Here is an 18636-nt window from a genome sequence, read left to right on the forward strand (position 1 = left end):
AGTAATGGAAAAGGCAACTGGTAAAAGTTCAAAACGATTAATTTTCAGAGGTTCCAGATACTACTAATAAACTAGAATAAAAGGAAGGAAGTTGCTCCTCCCTCTGCAATGGAAGGGTAAGGACGAGTCACTCACCCAGGGGAATTTTTGTGAGTGCCACCAAATACATAATTAAACAACTTTAAAAAAGATAATACTTGTTCTACACAGTACACATTACCTAACAATCTAATAATCTCTGTGGCTCATTTTTCTTATTGTTTCCTCCTCTGCATAATGGGTCCTCCAATTTTACCTTTTCATTGTATCCTGTCCTCCTTCTTGGCACTTACCATAATGTTAACTAAAATTTCTACTTATTTTCCCTTGGTCAAACTCTTAGACTATAAGCAAGGTATCTGTATTCTGCTTTCCCAGGTAGACTGTAGCTCTATGAGACCAGGGACTTCAAAAATTTAACACTATATTTGCAAATGCTAGTACTGCCTGGCTCTTAACAGACGTTAATTGAACATTGGCAAAAATAATGTCAAGCTTATCTTTCAAGACTATTGCCAAGGGCTGATGAAGTGGTAAAGTACTTCCTTATTTGTAAAGTTGTACAGTTGGGTTTATTACTACCAACTATCAAAACAAGGTGTAAGAAGAAGAACAAAAGCGAGAGTCTCCCAACACAATCTGTTGCCTCTGGGGGCTTCCGAGAGACCAGTATTGACTTCGACCTTTAGCAACAGTGCAGCTCTTCAAGGTTCACAAAGAGTTAAATCTGTTGCCTTGTGTTCTAGGAAAAAAAGAGCCGGAAGCGCCCCAGTAAACTAAGTTCAACTTCAACCTAGAAGTGGAAGAGACCTGCCTAAGGTCACCCAGCTCAAGAGAGAAGGATCTAGAAGCCAGGCGCTCTCAAAGAGGCTTCTGCCTTGCTGCGGTTCCCGGAGTCTGTCAGCCAAATCGCCTGCCCTACCGGCCCTCGTCCCCTACCGGGGTCACGGCTCTGCTCCCGTGCCACGTGGCACATGGGGAGTGTCCCCAGAGGTCAAGCAAGGAGGCGGAGCCCGGCCTAGGAGCCACTCTGGAGCATCGTGGGAAATGTAGTTTTTTTTCGCGGGCACAGAAAGGTGTTAGCCGTCCCCGGTTTCGCTCGATAAGTAGCATCTCTACCGTGCAAGTCATTCAAATATGGTGTGCCCTAGGTTCTCTGAAAGAAGCTGTGGAGGTGAAAGAGCAAAGCAAGAAAGGTGAACCAAAAGATTATCAGCAGGGAAGGGAAAGGGTTAACAGTTAATACGCATGCGCTTGGAAGGTCCGGCGGGTGGGCGGGGACGGAAGACGACTCCCGGGAGTTGTGTTTTCCCCGGAAGTGCCTTCCCTCCTCCCGGGTCCGCGCGGACGCGCTTTCCTTACCTCATTTGTCCTCGCCCCTCCCCGTCCCTTTACGCGTTTTGGTTCCTGGTTGGTGCTTCCTGGTCGCAGCCGCGGCAGTGAGTATGTGTGATGGACCCGAGCCGTCCGCGGCCGGGATACCCCTGCCTTCCCTCCGCCTCGCCCTCTGGGCTGTGGAACTAGCGCGTGTCCCTTCGCCGGCCTCCGCGTCCCCCGTTCCTCACTTGTAGTGGGGCTCGGCTGGTGGCCTCTCAAGTCGAGTTCCGCCGCACGCGACTCGGCTGACTCGCTGGGGTGTCCGCTTCTGCCTGCTCTTCCAAGGCCTGAGGTGGTGGTTCAGAAAGGTCTGGGCGCCCATGGCCTCTATGGGGGTGCCGTTTCTTCCTATTTTACCTCCCCCCGTCCCTAAGATTCCCTTGTCTTTTAGGGAAGCCGGTCAGTCCGCTAAACGCAAAGGGAGCTCTGCCTTTGAGGACGGAACAGTCCTGGGCTAGCTTCAGCCTCAGCTGTCACAAGCAATAGCTGCAGCTGTGGGACCAGAAAAATTTCGGGACATGAGCCCCTTCCCGCATGTAAAACAGGGAGACTTGGACTGTGTTATCCCTCACCTCATGAGAGCCGGCTGTTAACTTCAACTTTAAGAGCTGCGGATATAGTGAATTGACTGGGTGAGAGTCAGTAGGGCCGAGTTCTAGACGCGGCTCCACCACCGACTCGCGCTGGTGATTGTAGAAATCTCTTCAGGCTGAATTTACCTTAATTTCACATTACAGGGTTGAACTAGGAGATCTTTTAGACCCAGTGGCTAAACAAGTATCTCAGAGCCCATTTCTCTTATGTATAAAATGAGCGTCCAATTTAATGACTTTCAGGTCCCTCCCAAAACTCTTGACTTTGTGTTTTGAATACTTAGGCTATATGTATATTTTAGACAGGTATTGTGCTTAGGGGACAGTTCACTGCCGCAGTTTTCATGAGAATCTGAGGGTGGGGAATGAACTGAGGAAGAAGTGGAAGTGAGGGTTGTAAAATAGTTACAAGGATAAGATACTGTGTAGCAAAATGAAAAAGGTCTGAGGGAAAGATGAAGAAAGTGTTTTGCAATAGGATTAGTTATCATAAAAAGACTTTACATCAAGAACAACTGGACTTGTCTGAATAAATTTAACACAATTTTCTCCCATCAACAACTTGTATTCTGTCTTCCTCTTTCTATGTTGACCATTGTTTCACACATTTGGATTCGCTATCATAGATTTACTTCAAAGTGAAAGTCACATTTGAAGAGTGGACAGAAATTTTAACACTAGAGACAACAGTGTTTCAAATCTGTTACTGTCAGGATAACTCACTATGAGTAATTTTTCGTTGAAATTAAACTATTAATCACGTTTTAATGAAAACGTGGCTTAAAATCAAGCTGTGAATTTGATTTAAATCTCCTTGAGATGAATAACCATCTCATCAAGAAGAAACATCTAGGCTTAAAGTCATTGAAGACAAATAAGAGCAAAACGTCCGGAATGATCAGTTGATAGACTGAGCAGAAGTATTGGTTTTAAAGATTGTATAGTAAAATCTGGAAGCTTAAATAAGCCTTAAGCTGTCTAGTTTAAGAACAGTGAATGAATATTGCTCCCACTTTTGAATGGTGAGAGCCTTTACAGTTATTCTCTATAGCAGTTTTATGTTTGTTAAGCCATTTAAATTCTTCAGATAAGTTTTAGTCCCAAACTGATATTTTAAGTTCCTATGTAAGAGCCATCTTTTTTGGTCATGGGATTGCTATAGTCTTTGGGTACCAAAGAGTCTTTGGAAGGCTCTTGGATGTAGACTGACGAATTCAAATGTTATGCTTTTCTTTCCAACTAAAGTACCTTTCACAGTTTTTATATTCCACTGGGAAGTAAAATGGATATTTGTGAGGTAAATTTAGGTGTTACAACCAACGCAAATATATCTTTGAAGGGAGGTTTTAAAAAAATCTTTATTTGAAATTATTAATTTTTTAAAAATCTTAGTGAATACTTGTCTGAGTAGTCAGTGAAATATGTATCAGTTTTAACTATGTTCCTAACCAGCTAAATAATTTTGGATAGACCTCCTTATCTCTTTGTACCTCAGTTTCCTTATATATAAATTGAGAAGGTTTTATGAGATAATCTGAAAGGTCTCTTCCAGATTTAAAATTTTGTGACTTCTGTAGGGGCTTTATGTTACTTAGCTAAGTATGCTTGAGAATTGTGTACAATGATCAAAAAGCTGAGAAATCCTTCTGAATCAAGACATACATATATATATACACATTTGTATATACTTTTTTCATATTCATCCTCTTAGTGTACATTAAAAAGTAAATTAAATGCACTTGAATATAATTAAAGTAGTAACATAAACCAAAACAGCCTCAGGCAAACCTTAACTCTGGCATACATAAGCTACATAAATAGAAGAGCAGGTTATGCTGAGCACAATTTTCAAGTACAGAAGGTACAAAATCCTCTTAAAGGCCATAGGGGCTAAATTGTTAAATTCATTTTTCTACATTTCAGGGAAAGAGATAAACCCTTAGGCCCAAGGAAGTCAGTTTTTATTTTATTTCTGTAGTTTATTTTTGGCATATATTCACAGGTGTGCCTATGGCTCTATTCTTAATCCCTTTCCTTTGGGATGGCTCCAAAAGTAGTACAAATTTGTAACTCTGTAATTTAGCTCTTTAATTTTTTCTGTGCTGCACTGGAATTATGTTTTATCTTAAGTCCGCACTGGATCCTCAGGATGGATCCAGTGAGGATTTTGAAGGAAGCATAATTCCTTTGACTTCTTTTAGAATTAATTTACCTATTAAATAAAAAGGAAAGGATTCATCTTTTATTTGAATTCTTCTGAGGCTAACATTTCAATATAAACTGATAAATGCTATGAGCATTATTATTCAGACAGCCACATTCAACTTGTATGACAACAACAGCATAGCAACCTGAAGGACATTTACAAAAAGGGAATAGATATCTTATACATTTTAGAAAGAAAAAAAGACACTAAATGTTGGGGCTTTCCCCCCCCCACCTTTATTGAGATATATTGATAAATAACACTGTGTAAGCTTAAGGTGTACAACGTGATTTAAAATATGTATATTTTGTGAAATGGTTGCTGTATTAAGGTTAGTTAACACATCCGTCCCCTCACATATTTATCTTTTTTTGTTGTTGTTAGATTATTTAAGATTTATCTTCTCAGCAGATCTCAAGTATACAGTACATTGTTAACTCAGAACTTAATCATCTTTTCCCCAACCAGCTTAACTGAGATATAATTGATGTATAACACTGTATAAGTTTAAGGTGTACAGCAAAAGTTGGTTTCTTTATTTCTGTAAAACAAGAAATTCCAGCATGAGTGTAGTACATTTTTTGGTTCCTGTTCATTTGATTCTTGGAGACAGTAGCTTCTGTCATCAAAAGTACCTGGACATTTTGGGCAGAGAATTGGTAAACTAAGAAAACAATTAGCCTTTCTAAATTATATCTGTATAGCTAAAAGTAGAGTGGAGAGAATAAATTGTCATTGTTATTGTCCTCTAGACTGTTCCAGATTTTTTTTTTAACAAAAATAAGTTTTTTTTCCCCCAGAGTTCTTATCTTGATCAATATTCCATCAGTACTTAATTGAAACACCTGTGTAGATATTTGGTTGATGATATGAGACTATTCAGAGTAGTTGGAGACAACTACAAAATTCATCTCATCATAACTTCCATATTTTAGGCACATATTAGATTTATTAGAACTGAAGAACAAATGCTTGATGAAATTGTTCATTTATTCATTCATTAATTCAACAGACATTTGTAGAGATCCTGCAAAACAGTTTACTCTGCTTGGCTTTGGGGATCCATTGTTTAACAAAGTGCATATAGTTCCTGCCCTCCGAGGGTATGTGATCTGTGTTTGTGGGAGATTTACATTCCATTAGTAATTAGAAATGTGAATGTTATGAAATGTATAAAGTGCTGTGGAAACTATATAGGGTTGACAGTTTAGTATGGTGGGTCAAGGAAAGCTTCCATGAGGAAGTGACATTTAAACTGAGTTGAAGGATGAGTGGGATTTAATATGCTCATAGTAAGAAAGTGAAGTGCGCCGAAAGCGAGTTTTACCTCAATTTTAGGTGATTAGTTTGTATTTCATACACATCTTTATAGCTAGTAGAGAAGTAGCTAGGTTTATCAGGTATTTTTATGTATTCTTTTGGTCAAGGATCAGAAGGCCATGAGATTAATTTTTTTAAATGAGAATAAAAAAACTACATCCAAACAGTAAATATGATAATTGTGTCCTTTTATGGATTTCATCATAGTTGAAGTAAAATTCCTGTCTGCGAATGTATACCTAAAAAGGTGAGATACAGAACCAGGGAAAAGATGAAGAATGGATGGAACAGTAGTGCAAATGACTTAAAGTATTTTTGTGATTTTTAACACTTTGGAGAAGTGTTAGGTGTCTGAAACAGGGGATCTCACCCTGTTTTTCCTTTCCAACATACTTGTGAAATATGACATTTCCATTAATAACTATAACTCAACTTGTTGGTAGTAATTGTCATGTGGGAGGGGTGGGCATTATTAGAGTAGTTCATAACAATTTAGAAATCCTTGAGAAGTGGTACTACTTTGAGAGAAAAAGGTATTTTAATGTATCATTGAGAAAAGTGATGGCCTTCATAGAAATTAAGAGGTGACATCATTATGCACTAAACAGGCATGATCTGAGCTGTTAAAATATATTCTTTTTATCACTTTCTCTTTTACAGCATCAAGATTACTGACTTTCCATGATGTTTGGTGGTTATGAGACTATAGAAGCATATGAAGATGACCTTTATCGTGAAGAATCATCTAGTGAACTGAGTGTTGATAGTGAGGTGGAATTTCAGCTCTACAGCCAAGTTCATTATGCCCAAGATCTTGATAATGTCATCAGGGAGGAAGAACATGAAGAAAAGAACTCCGGGAATTCTGAATCATTCAGTAGTAAGCCAAATCAGAAGAGCTTAATTATCCTTTCAGATAGTGAGGTCATCCAGCTATCAGATGGGTCAGACGTCATCACACTGTCTGATGAAGATAGTATTTACAAATGTAAAAGAAAGAATTTTAGAGTTCACACAAAAGAAAAGACCCAAGGTCCTTCTGCTTCTCTTCATTCTAATGAAATGGCAGATAAGAAGTGCAAGAGGGATATCGAGAAGACTAAACCTGGAGAGCGATCAGGTACAATCCAAGAGGTCATGATTATAGAGGTCAGTTCAAGTGAAGAGGAGGAGAGTACCATTTCAGAAAGCGAAAACGTTGAAAGCTGGATGTTGCTGGGATGTGAAGTTGATGATAAAGATGATGATATCCTTCTCAATCTTGTGGGATGTGAAAAGTCTGTTAATGAAGGTTAGTATCATATTGGCCATTTTGAAAAGTAGTATCATCTTTAATAAGGAAGACTGCTTTTTGGAGACAAAAGACCAATAGGGTCTGCTCCATTTAATTCCTCACCTTTTGGTCTTGTTTTTTGGCTTGTTTCTCATGAGACTCTTTTACCAATGGCTACTTTAATGGTGGTCTGTCTGAACATCAGAAAGAGTATGTCACAATATCAAAGACACTCTGCTTCTGCTGTAAGCAAATTCATAACTGCTTCCTCTGTTTGGCTAGAGCCATTTCTGGACCTGAAATCTTAGTTCCCCTCTCTCTCTGCTTGGTACCACAGGTGAGTACTCCATCCACCTCTGACATTGGCCCTGTGCTCTCGGTTGCCAACACTGTTGGTTCTGCCTCTTCCTAATTGATTTGCTTACTAGGAGTTAGCCAGATAGCAAGCACGCAGAATGCCTGGTACACAGAAGATACGGAATTAGTATTAAGATTTTTAGAAACTTCATAGTTTGTGAGGTAGGAAACTATGAAAAGCTGTAAGTGTACAGTAGACTGCAGGAAAGAATGCAAATGGTTTATCTTAGATGGTTTTCTTTTATATCTTCCCTGTACATTGTTGTAAAATTGGTGGTCTTGAAATGCCCTTATGGTACTTTACTGGTGCTCCCAAATGTTTAACTGTCCCCACCTGTCCTCAGAGGAATTGGTGGTGTTGAATATAGATAATGCTTTGGAGCCCCAGAGGTTGACAAAGTTTTTTTTTAAGGAGCCAGATGAAATATTTTTAGGTTTCGAGGCCATAGGATCTCCTAACTACTTAACTGCCCTTGTTGTAGGAAAGCAGCCATGATACTGAAGAAATGGGATGGCTATTTCAGCAGAATCTTATTTACAAAACTGATGTCTGGCTCAGGCTGTGATAAGCCAGGTCTGAGGATCTGACAGCAAAAGGAAGAAAATAGATAGAATAGTAGCTAGAAAATAGAGCAGAATCAAGTAAAGTTTTTGTCAGAATAAGAGAGATTTGATAATGTTTTTAAGTAGAAGGGGAAAACCTTTTGAAGGCAAGATTAAACCCATTTGATGGATTGGGGTGGGGGAGGTAAGTAAGAGATGGGATCAGGTATATGTGTCTGAGTTAGTCTTAGAAGGAAGGAGGCATTTAATTGCTAAATTACCAAATATTTATAGAGGTAGAGAAGAAAGAATAAATTCAGGTGGATTGAGGCGGATGAGGGAATTTGTGAGGATGTGTTTGATTTTCTTGGGAAAATGAAAGTGGAAGTGGGTCTGGAAGTGGGCAGGGGGTACTCAGAAGCTTAGGTGCTACAAGGAGTAGTCTTAGGTGTGGTTCCCAATATTTTGAAGATGACAACCTCTTTAACTTTAGAACAATTTGTAGACTCACCAGGTGACTAAGGTTATATTTTTAGTATTTGTTAATTGAAAAAATACATATTAGCAAAAAACTAACCAGTACTCTTCATGTGTGACTTTGTATTTTATTAACCACAGCATTGTCTGCACATTTGAAAAATATAAGGCCTGTCTCCCACATATGTCCTTATATAATTAATGCATCCCTCTGGCTACACATCGGGTTGATTCTACAGCTCCTCAGGAGTAGGCTGAAATCATTACACTAATGAGTTAACAATAAGAGAATAAAAAGATTGCTTAGAAGTAGCATTCAATCAAAATGGAAACAGTATGAACTTGTAATGAACTCACTTTGAAGGATTTTATAACTTTTCCCAGTAATACCTGGGGCAAGATGACAGAAACCAAATGATCCAGGGTTTTGCAAAATATTACAGAAGGTCAAAACAAGCAGTTAGCCTATTCTTTCTCTAAATTGCCTTCCCTTAACGTGACACCTAGTTTTATCAAATACTAACGTGTTCATAATGATCAACCACTTTTCTTGAATTTAAGTTCTCCATGTCCGCTGTGCTGAATATTTCCATTTGGGTATCTCATTGTCATTTCAAATTTACATACTGAAAAACTTGATGAATTTAAAAGAAAGCTTATCTTTCCACAGAAAGAGGAGCAGGTTAACTGGATGGTGGCTCACAATAGAACTAGGGTTTCTCAGGGCAAAATAAATGAAAGGGATTGAAGAGGGCTGGTGAGAATCGGATAAAAGGTAGCTGAGCCATATGGAATTGAGAATTCTAGAGGTAAGGGACTGATGGACTTAGGTATGTCTTCTAGGAATGAAGAAAAGGAAGCTGGTAATCAGGTATGTAGAGAAGTCTCTGGAAAACAATTTTAGTATTTTACAGTATAAACACAATAAGAAATATGGCTATTCTTGAACTGCATTTGGGTTGGGGGTGGGATATTTGTGTTTATGGTATTTTTATTTTTATTGAGGTGAAATTAACATAAGATTAACCATTTTGAAGGTTCAATTTGGTGACATTTAAGATATTCACAATGTTATAGAACTATTAACTCCTCTAGTTCCAGAACATTTTCATCACAACCAAGGAAAACCCCAAAACATTTTCACCACATCCCAAGGTAACCTTGTACCCATTGAACAGTTACTCCTTATTCCCTCCTGCCCCAGACCCTGACAACCACAAATCTGCTTTCTGTCTCTTAGGGTTTACCTATTCTAGATATTTCATGTAAATAGAATCATTCAGTATGTGACCTTTTGTGTCTGGCTTCTTTCAGTTAGTATAATGTTTTGAGGCTTATGCATATTGTAGCATGTGTCAGTACTTCATTCCTTTTTAAGGCTGAATAATACTCCATTGTCTGTATATACATTTTGTTTATCCATTCATCTGTTGATGGACATTTGTGTTCTTTCTACCTTTTGGCTCTTGTGAATAGTACTGCTGTGAATATTTATGTACAAGTATTTATTTGAATCTTGTTTTGGGTATTCTTTTGGGTATAAACTAGGAATGGGATTCTGGCATTTCTATATTTCAGTTTTTGAGGAATTGCCAAACTTTTCCACAGTGGTTGCACATTATACCCCACCCCACCAGTAATGTACGAGGGTTCCAACTAACTGCAGTGGTTTTTATATGACTTATCATGTTACACATTTCAGTTTGATTTACTAGTATGCTCTTTGTTATTTCTTAGCTTTTTTTCTAGTATTTGTTTTTTATAGTTGTTGCTTCTGTTGGCTTATGTTTTTTTGGAATGGCTTTTTTTGCATCAGATTTTCCTTATATGTTTTCATCCATTTAAGTTTTTAGAAACTAGTTCATTCTTATAGGTATATATTTCTTTTGAGTTTCATGTGTCTGTAATGTATAAATTTGTATCACTTTTTTCCTGCAATGTTGGTAAAAATATTTGATTCAAGACCTAAGTAATTCCAAGTAATTCTTGATTCCAGACATTCAGTGTATGTTCCCACTATCCATATGGAAATTTTTCCCTACTGTTTTTTGTTCTAGTCAAATTGAACAAATTGTGCAATTCTGCAAATTAACTTGCTTGACTCTTACAAACTTGCAAATATTTAAATATATATCCCCTATTTTGTTTCCTTGACCTGCCAATGCCATAATCCTATTTCCTTCCAGTTAATAAGCAATATATTCAGTATCGATGCCTATTTGAGTGTGTTGTTACTTTCTAATCGTTATTATCCTATTCATAAATAGGTCTGGGGGTAGATCTGGCTCAGTTTGTATAATAGTCTTTAGAGAGAAGATATTTTCACATAGTGGAAGTTTGTGGAAATTCTGGCATACTTTTGAAATGATGATGATTGTTAAACAGCAACAATAATGATTTTGTGTACTGTTCCTCTTCCTTTCCAAACCCCTCCAACTGTGGCATATTTGAAATATCAATACGATAGAAGTGATTAGCAACCTGTTGAAGGCAGGTCTTTTCCTCAGAAGCCTTATTATAATATTTAGAGTAATTCTTTGCTGTGTATATTACTTTGTTTTTTGTTAAATGTTAAATGACCAAACATTTAGTTAGCATCTACTCCATGCAGAATACATAGAAGGGATTTAAAGTAGTAAAAGACATAGTTTTAGCCTTAAGTGGCTTAGTGTTTCATTGAAGAGACGAAATATAATAAGAAGCTCAAGTAATTTATGGAAGCCTCCTCTTAACCATGGGAGTTAAGTCTCTCAAAATCTTGGGAATAGATACGGTTGAAAACTTAACACTTAATAAAAAATGGGATTAGTGAATTTGAGGTAGTACATGAAAGTATGAAGGACTATATGAGTGCATCCATATTTTCCATTTACTGTTGTTAAATTTGTAGTAATGAGTGCAGCACCACTCTTGTTCTGTGGAAACGTGAGCATCTTTCTCATTACTTTAGTTCTGGTGAGATATATAAATGTTTTGCTTTAATACACAATTAGAATACACAATCAGGCAGATAATGTACAACTGGGAGGCATTTTTTCCCCTTTCTGTTCTTTCTCTAAATGTTCAGTACTTTTCTGATTTTCTAATTTGAAGTTGTTGATTAGCTTCCTTAGGATCCGTTGAAGCCTTGGGGATGCAGCAGTTAGGTAGTGTGCTCACCCAAGCCTTCCTCAGTACACACAGCTCTATGATGAGGGCTTTGCTTGTAGTACATTCACACCAAAGCATAGGCCTTCAGTGCCTGTTACATGTGGCTCTCAGCTCTCTCTACTGAGGTGGGTAGGAGTTTATTTCTAGGGTCTAGTCATCATTCCTTCACTTTTCTTCACTCTTTCCTGAGACTTCTTTATGCCTGCTCTATCATTTGTCTTCCTTTTAAAGTTCTCACCCTTTACTTTCTTTCATTTATTCCCCAGTAGGAGTGACTTGCAATTCTCAGATACTAGAAAAGTAGATCTCTTGGTTGAAGAAAAGATGCACCAAAGGAAATCAGCATGTTTTTTAATTTGTGAAGGGGGTCTCAGGTTTGGGGAGAACTATTGTATAAGATAGCCAAATGATGGGGAGAGATAATAAGTTCTGTAGGAATTATACAGGAATAATCAGCAACTTATTTTCCTGCACAGGGAAGGAATATTATTGGCTCTAGGAGTAATCGTTAACTCTTCGTTAATTTTTTATTATGGAAATTTTAAAGTATACAAAAACAGAATCTTAGTGGACTCAGTGTCCCATAAACTAGCTTCAATGATTGTCAACTTAAGACCAATCTTTTCTTATCTATAACTTCATGCCCTTGTATTATTTTGAAGCAAATCACAGACATCATTTCATTCATTCATTTGTATACATATACATAACATTGTATATTTCAATATGTATTTCTGAAAGATAAAGATTATTTTTAAGAAACATTATCATACCTAAACAAATTACAAGTAATTCTTTTATCATTAAATAATCAGTTAGTCTTCAGATTTCCCTGTTTAATTAATTTTTTTTCCTTACAGTTTATTTGAATAAGAACCATTTATTGTAATTGGGTGATAAGTGTCCTTTAATCTATAGGTTCTTCTTTTATCTCCTTGTGTGTTTTCTCTCTTTTTCTTATAATTTTTTTTTCTTTTTTCTTTTGTTGGGGAGGTAATTAGGTTTACGTTTTTGTTTTTTTAGGGGAGGTACCAGGGATTGAACCCAGGACCTCTTGCATGCTAAGCATACACTCTACCACTTGAGCTATACCCTCCCTGCTTCTTTTCCTTGTAATTTAATTGTTATACTAACTGGGTTGTTTCTCCTCTAGAATTTCCTGACTCTGCATTTTGTGATATTTAATATACTCCACTGTTCTTTTGTTTCCTGTGAATTGGTAGATATAGAAGCTTGATTAAATGCAGGTTTCTCTTCCTGTGACTATGCTGTCAACTAGATGCATAGATAGGTTCATTTGTTTCATTTTGCTTTTCATATGTTATTTTTCAGTATTACCTTTTGAAATTCAGTTTGTTTCATAATTATGTAAAATGTTTATAAGATTTCAAATCAACAAGACAAGGTAAAATATATTCAGAAGTCTATTTTCTGTCCAGTCTTCATCTTGTTCCCATTCTTCCTCTTAGGGGTAACTGTTAAGAGGAAATTGATGGTTTGTCCTTACATTAAAAAAAATAAAGCAAATATGTATATAACTTCATATTCACCCACCCTCTTGAAACAAACAGTAGCATATTATCTACACTTTGCTCTGCCCTTTTTTTTTTTTTTTTTTTGTTAACAGTGTATACCGGAGATCAGTCCATAGTCGTATGTAAAGACATTTCTCATTTCTAGGACTGTGGACTATTTTTGTGTCTTCTACACTAATCTGAGCTGGACACATTAGGCATGTAACAAATACTTTTTGAAAGTGAATGAATAGTAATTTTATGTAGTTGATGAATAGTATACTTGTTACAGTTTAAAAATGTATTTTAAACAAATGTATAATAGTCTCAGTCCAATTTCAGAATCATGCTTTATATGTATTCCTGGTCTTGTTTTGTTCTCATTTAGTAATTTTGAAAGATTTAGATTTAGCAAAAAATTACAGTTTCAGATTTTAAAAGAAATTACCTTTTGAAGAATGAAGAGTATAACATTTTTGAAAGTTGAAGAAACCTTATTAGTTCCTAGTATATGGTGTAGAATTTTACATTAATGTAGAACTCCCTCGGTATGTACAGTTTGGCACATTGTTCTTTTAGTTTGTCAGCATTTGGCACATAGTGGATACCTCGCAAATTTTGGGTGAATTTAATTGAAGTTCACCCTTCGTGTATAGAGTAGTGCTCTTTATATAGTACCAAAAGAGGCTGAAGTGAAATTATGGCTTTAGTGAAATAAAATCACAGCTTTTGAAATTGAAGTAAAATTATGGCTTTTAATGATTTAGCACAGTAAGTCTTTTAACTGTTTTTTCTGTCAAGTCGCTTTCAGCCCTAAAAAATATACATATAAAGTTTTGGATATAATTTCAGAGGATGAAAAACTCACCTAGAGGCAATTGCTGAATCCCTGGTATTTATTAGGCACTCAACCAAGACTTGATAACTAATTAAAATTGGAGTAGAGTGAGTTGCCTATTTGAATTTCAGTTTTTCAAATATATCATATTTTATTTGATCTGGGTCTTTACATATGCCTGGATCAGTTTCTACCTTGCCTGGCTAATGCCTTATCATCCCTCTCTCAGTTCTCAGTTTAAAGTTTACTTCTAAAATGAGGTAACGGACGTAGGTTCTCAATCAGTGGTGGCTACTAGGTCTGTTAATAGCTCCACAGTTGATGCTGTGACTTTGGGTAACTTAATTCCTTTATTGGTAAAATGATACATTTTATTTCATTAAGTTTATAAGCTAAAATGAGACAATGGATAGACTAAATTAATATAGTTGGGAAGAATTTTGACAAGTAAGAGAAATTTACTATTACTGTGACAAGCATGGGCACATAGCTTCCACTTGCTTTTCAAAAAAGTTTTCAAGTGTTTTTGTGAACCCAAGTTGTTTTTGAACAACATGTCTCTTGTATGGCACTTTATTTCAATAAATTTTATTTGATTTGGTGACATTTTGTGATCTACTAGCTAAAACCTAAATCTGAAGTCTTAAAATTAATCCAATAATTACTTATTGGATGCTAGCAGTGTACATGTCACTATACCACTAAGGTGATGGGATCTGAGAATTGCTATGTAGTCCCTGCCTTTAAAAACCTTAAAATGCATGACAGTATGGCAAGTTCACTGTGAAACTAGCGTTAAATACGTTTCTACAAATATAAGAGATGCCCCGGCACAGTACATAATCATTTTCAGATGAATGTAATAGACTTTTTAAAAAAGATTACTGTGGATAGGCAAAGTACGCAACAGAATTGAGAAGTAGCCCTTTGAACCGAGTCTTGAAGAATGGATAGGATTTAAAGTTAAGGTTAAATGCAAAGAGGAAAAATAAAAGCTGGAAACCCTAAGACTGTATGGTACCATTAATGTTTAATTAATGGTTTAGTATGTGACTAGGTATGATTAAATGTTTTAATAACATGTCCTTTTAGAAGCCACCTCAACCTAAATGAGAAAGGTATTTATGTTCTGTGTATGTTCATAATGCTGTTGGAAGATTTCTTGTTCATTTTGTTCCAATGTTTTCTACCTGTTTTCTTGTTCATGCCTGCTTTTTCTTTTCCTTTAAGAAAAATTGGATATTTTATGCAACTTTATGGCGGATAGAAAAATTCTCTCAGAGGGACCAGATGCTATGGGTTGGTCAAAGGACATGACCAGCTATTTAAAATGTGTATTTTATGCAGGGTTGTTCAAAGTACAGCCATGTCTTAAAATATAACTTTGGCTCCTTATAGCTTGTGTTCTTCCTTACCATCTTTTAATGGAGAAAAGAAACACATTCTGTTATTTTGGAAACATTAATAAGTTAAACCTTGCTTTCAATGGTCCTGAAATCTTAAAGATGGTATTTCCCCCCCTTTCTGCATTCATCAGATAACCAGTTAGCTTAATTTCTGTAAATATAGTTTCTTGAGAGATCTTATGGCCTAATAAGTCATTAAGAGTGGGTTGCTGTTTGATATACTTCTCATTGATGTGTAGTTTAATTTCTCTTATAATTGAAAAATGACCACATGCTAGAGTTCCGGTGACTGAGAGCACCAAAGAGCTCCCTCTCTGATGTTTTCAGCTTTTTGTAAGCCTACACAATTCTTAAAGCTGCTTTTGAACTGTGTCTCTAGTTGTAGCATGCCACCTTACACTTAACTATTGTGAGGGCATCTTTTTATTTAATTTCTAATTAGCATAATGACTTGCGCTGTGTTATTCACTGTTCCATGGTGAAGTTGTCATAGGGAGAGAAGAAATAAAAATGTTCAATTTCAACTTTACTTGTGAATGGAGTTAAGTTTGAAAGCCTTTTATGGCCATTGTTCAGCAGACTGAAAATCTCATTAGAAATCCCAGAAATGCTAAGGCAGCTTTGGGTTGGATTTTAATAACATTTTGGAATGTTGATATTGTATGTCACTAATTTCTGTGATTTCACTGTTGATCAGCAACTTAGGTATGCATTCTTCCAAAGTCAGTTTATGACTTTTAGTCTAAATTCATTTACAGTAGCTTTTCTTTTCAATAGCGTTAAGTACCTAGGGAGGGAATTAAATTTTACTATTTTTTTTTCTTGACGTTTCTTTTAGAAACTGATTTGATGTTCATATAAGATATGGTAAATTTGTTGGAAACTGCTTAATAAGAAGATAGCATGTTTATTGAACTACTGACTTAGTTTAGTTGGCAAAAAAATATTATTTAGTCATCTTATCTACAAGTCTACTTTTTTTTTTTTTGAATGGAGAAGCATACAATTAGATAGCAACTTTTTCATTCTTATCTAATTGTCACAGGAAGTTGAATCCTGATGTCTCGGTAAAGAGTGTTTAAATATAATTTTCCTGTAGCTGTTTGCTATAATCTGTTGCATATAGAGATTACTTGTCTAAGAAGATAAATATAATTTATATATAGATAATATGATCAGAAGGTAAAATTTGATATGAACTACATATAATTAGACTCAACATTTTCAAAAGAAGTACAGAAATGGAGAACATTTATGTTTTTTTCCCTTGCAAGAGTAAAGGCTACTCAGATTATCATGTCTCTTAAGTAGATCCTGTTTTTAAGACTTTACTAAATTTGTATTTAATTTCAGGATAATTTACTAATCTCTTGTTAACATTTTCTTGGTTATTAACACTTAATGAAGTAAAAGTGTTGACTTATTAGCAAGTTTTTCAGCCAGAAGTTTTTAATCTCTCAGTCATTGTTTATCTTTGTTTTGTTACAAATTAAAGTTATTGTTGTGGTTAAGTTCTTGGCATTTTTTGAGTTACTTGTTCATTCTACTGATAATAAGGAAATAAATATTTTAATTGAGCATCCATCATGTGTGAGGTCACATTTTCTTTTTAAATTACATGGATATACTTAAGAAAACCTACAGGAATAGATCTGACTTGTTCTTTAGTTTTTGAATCTTGATCTAATAGCATTAGCTCTGGATAGAGATGTAATTCTGGGGATAAAAATTGTTTTTGTAATACAGATTTGGATTCATATATAAATTCAATCTAATAATGGATTATTTAAAAGTGGATCTTGTCTGCTAAATGTGTGTACCTTATACTTCTATGACATTTTACCTTAGAATTTCAGCTTTTGTCATAGTTTTGAAAATTAGTCAACGGTGGACATGAGAGTATCTGCTCTTATCCCCATCTTTTACAAATACATTTTAAGGGAAGATAGCATTAATTCTATAATGAGAAAAAATTTGTACCCTTCTCTTCTGCTTTTGCCTAAATATGTAGTAAACTTATAATTACCTCAAGATGAAAGGATGGCTGTGTAGAACTACTCATTGAGAGAAAGTGTTTTCTTGGCAATTCCCTTGAAGTGCGTAGGTCACTTTTGATTTTGCTTTGTAACTTAATAGCGTCTGTAACAGAATTATCTACTCTAAGGAGGGAAAGCCCTAATTTCTAGAAAAGTTTTCAGTACTCTTTGCCTATTTGTAGTTAATGAGAAATTTTAAAGATGTAGGAAGCAGACTGGTTATGGCTGATAAATAAGATTGTTAAAATAATTAAAAAATTATGCTTTGAAAAGTCAGGTGAGAGGAATTCAGGACATAAAGGAAAACCACAAATTTAACTGAAGAAAGGAGGTTTTCTTTAAAGAAAAGGCATGCAACCACAATCTTGTTACTCCTTATATTACAGTAGCCATTTTTTATTGTTAAATAGTCTGATTTAAACAAAAATGAATTTAGTGGTTTTATTTAGAAATAACATTACTTTCTACTTTGAAGGATGATTTTAATTGCCAATCAAATTTCATTGTTGAAAAGTCACCTCACTCTCCTATGATTAGTATTTTGCTCTTTATTCATTACCCTGTATCTACTCCACCTCTTTTGGTTTGCTTTAAAAATTATATAAATTTTGTGAGAGAATAAATATAACTTAAATATTGCTAAAAGATTTCTTATTTTAATCTAGTATGATTGGTTTTTATGTGTTCATATTATTCAACCTCAGTGTATCTACACAGGGGAGTTACAAGTAAAAACCATCAGGTCCTAAGTTGTGGAATATTTGTATTGGTTCTTAATACCATGACTACTCTGATTGTTGTATAAATCCCCTTATTCTTTGTTTGAGATGTTCTAGTTTGGGAAATTTCCTTTATCATCAGATTTAACAGATAAAATTTAATGGTTGTACCACAGATCATCTAATTTTCAAGCCGTTTTGGTTAGTTAAACTAACTTTGGTATATGGTTCTTTATGGGTAGTCAAAGAGGAGTTGTGTTGAGCTGTGTGATTGTGCCACCACTTAGGTTGACATCAGTAGCGAAGGGTCTCATCTCTGACTTTTTATTCCTTTCATTAAATTTTTAAATTGCTTTAACATGATTTAAGTATAGAAAGAGAGAGGTGTAAAGCAAATTTCAGATTTGCTGATTCTCAGTATTAAGCAGTGGGGATCCTTTCTCTTCCTTTAGGTATATCACATACATATGTATATTTTGATTTAAGGGGAAAAACTTAATTTTCTTTATGAATAATATGGATAGTGATTATTTATTATTTTTTTAAATTAATAAAACAATAAAGTTTGTTTGGAAATCTCAAAAGATCTGTGGTAGTATACCTGCAACCTCAGCAGTCTCTTTTTATCTATACAGATTTCCCTGCCTATTGTGGCCATTTGCTCTAATTTAAATTTCCCATGGCTTTGGGTTGCAGACTTGGTTTTCTGCAAGAGTGCCCATGCTTACATGGTCATATATTCTGGGTGACTTTCTCACTTTTTCTTTTTTGTTATTTTGTTGATTGCT

The 18636-nt window shown here is 35.5% G+C and overlaps 1 protein-coding gene across 5 annotated transcripts in view; it reads left to right on the forward strand.

The window, feature by feature from the left end:
* The first annotated feature begins 1216 nt into the window (after positions 1-1216).
* Positions 1217-18636, forward strand: part of ZCCHC7 (zinc finger CCHC-type containing 7) — a 210187-nt gene continuing 192767 nt past the window's right edge. For 2 of the 5 annotated variants that reach the window (XR_001458985.3, XM_006204088.4), the window contains exons 1-2: positions 1374-1478; positions 6196-6826. Coding sequence is in view for 4 of the 5 variants with exons in the window: in XM_006204088.4 (XP_006204150.1) it covers positions 6217-6826 (610 nt within the window). In the remaining variant the exon portion in view is untranslated. The other 3 variants (XM_072959743.1, XM_006204089.4, XM_015238986.3) reach the window with 3 other exon arrangements.

This window comes from Vicugna pacos, chromosome 4 (assembly GCF_048564905.1).
Source record: "Vicugna pacos chromosome 4, VicPac4, whole genome shotgun sequence".
Lineage (NCBI taxonomy): Eukaryota > Metazoa > Chordata > Mammalia > Artiodactyla > Camelidae > Vicugna > Vicugna pacos.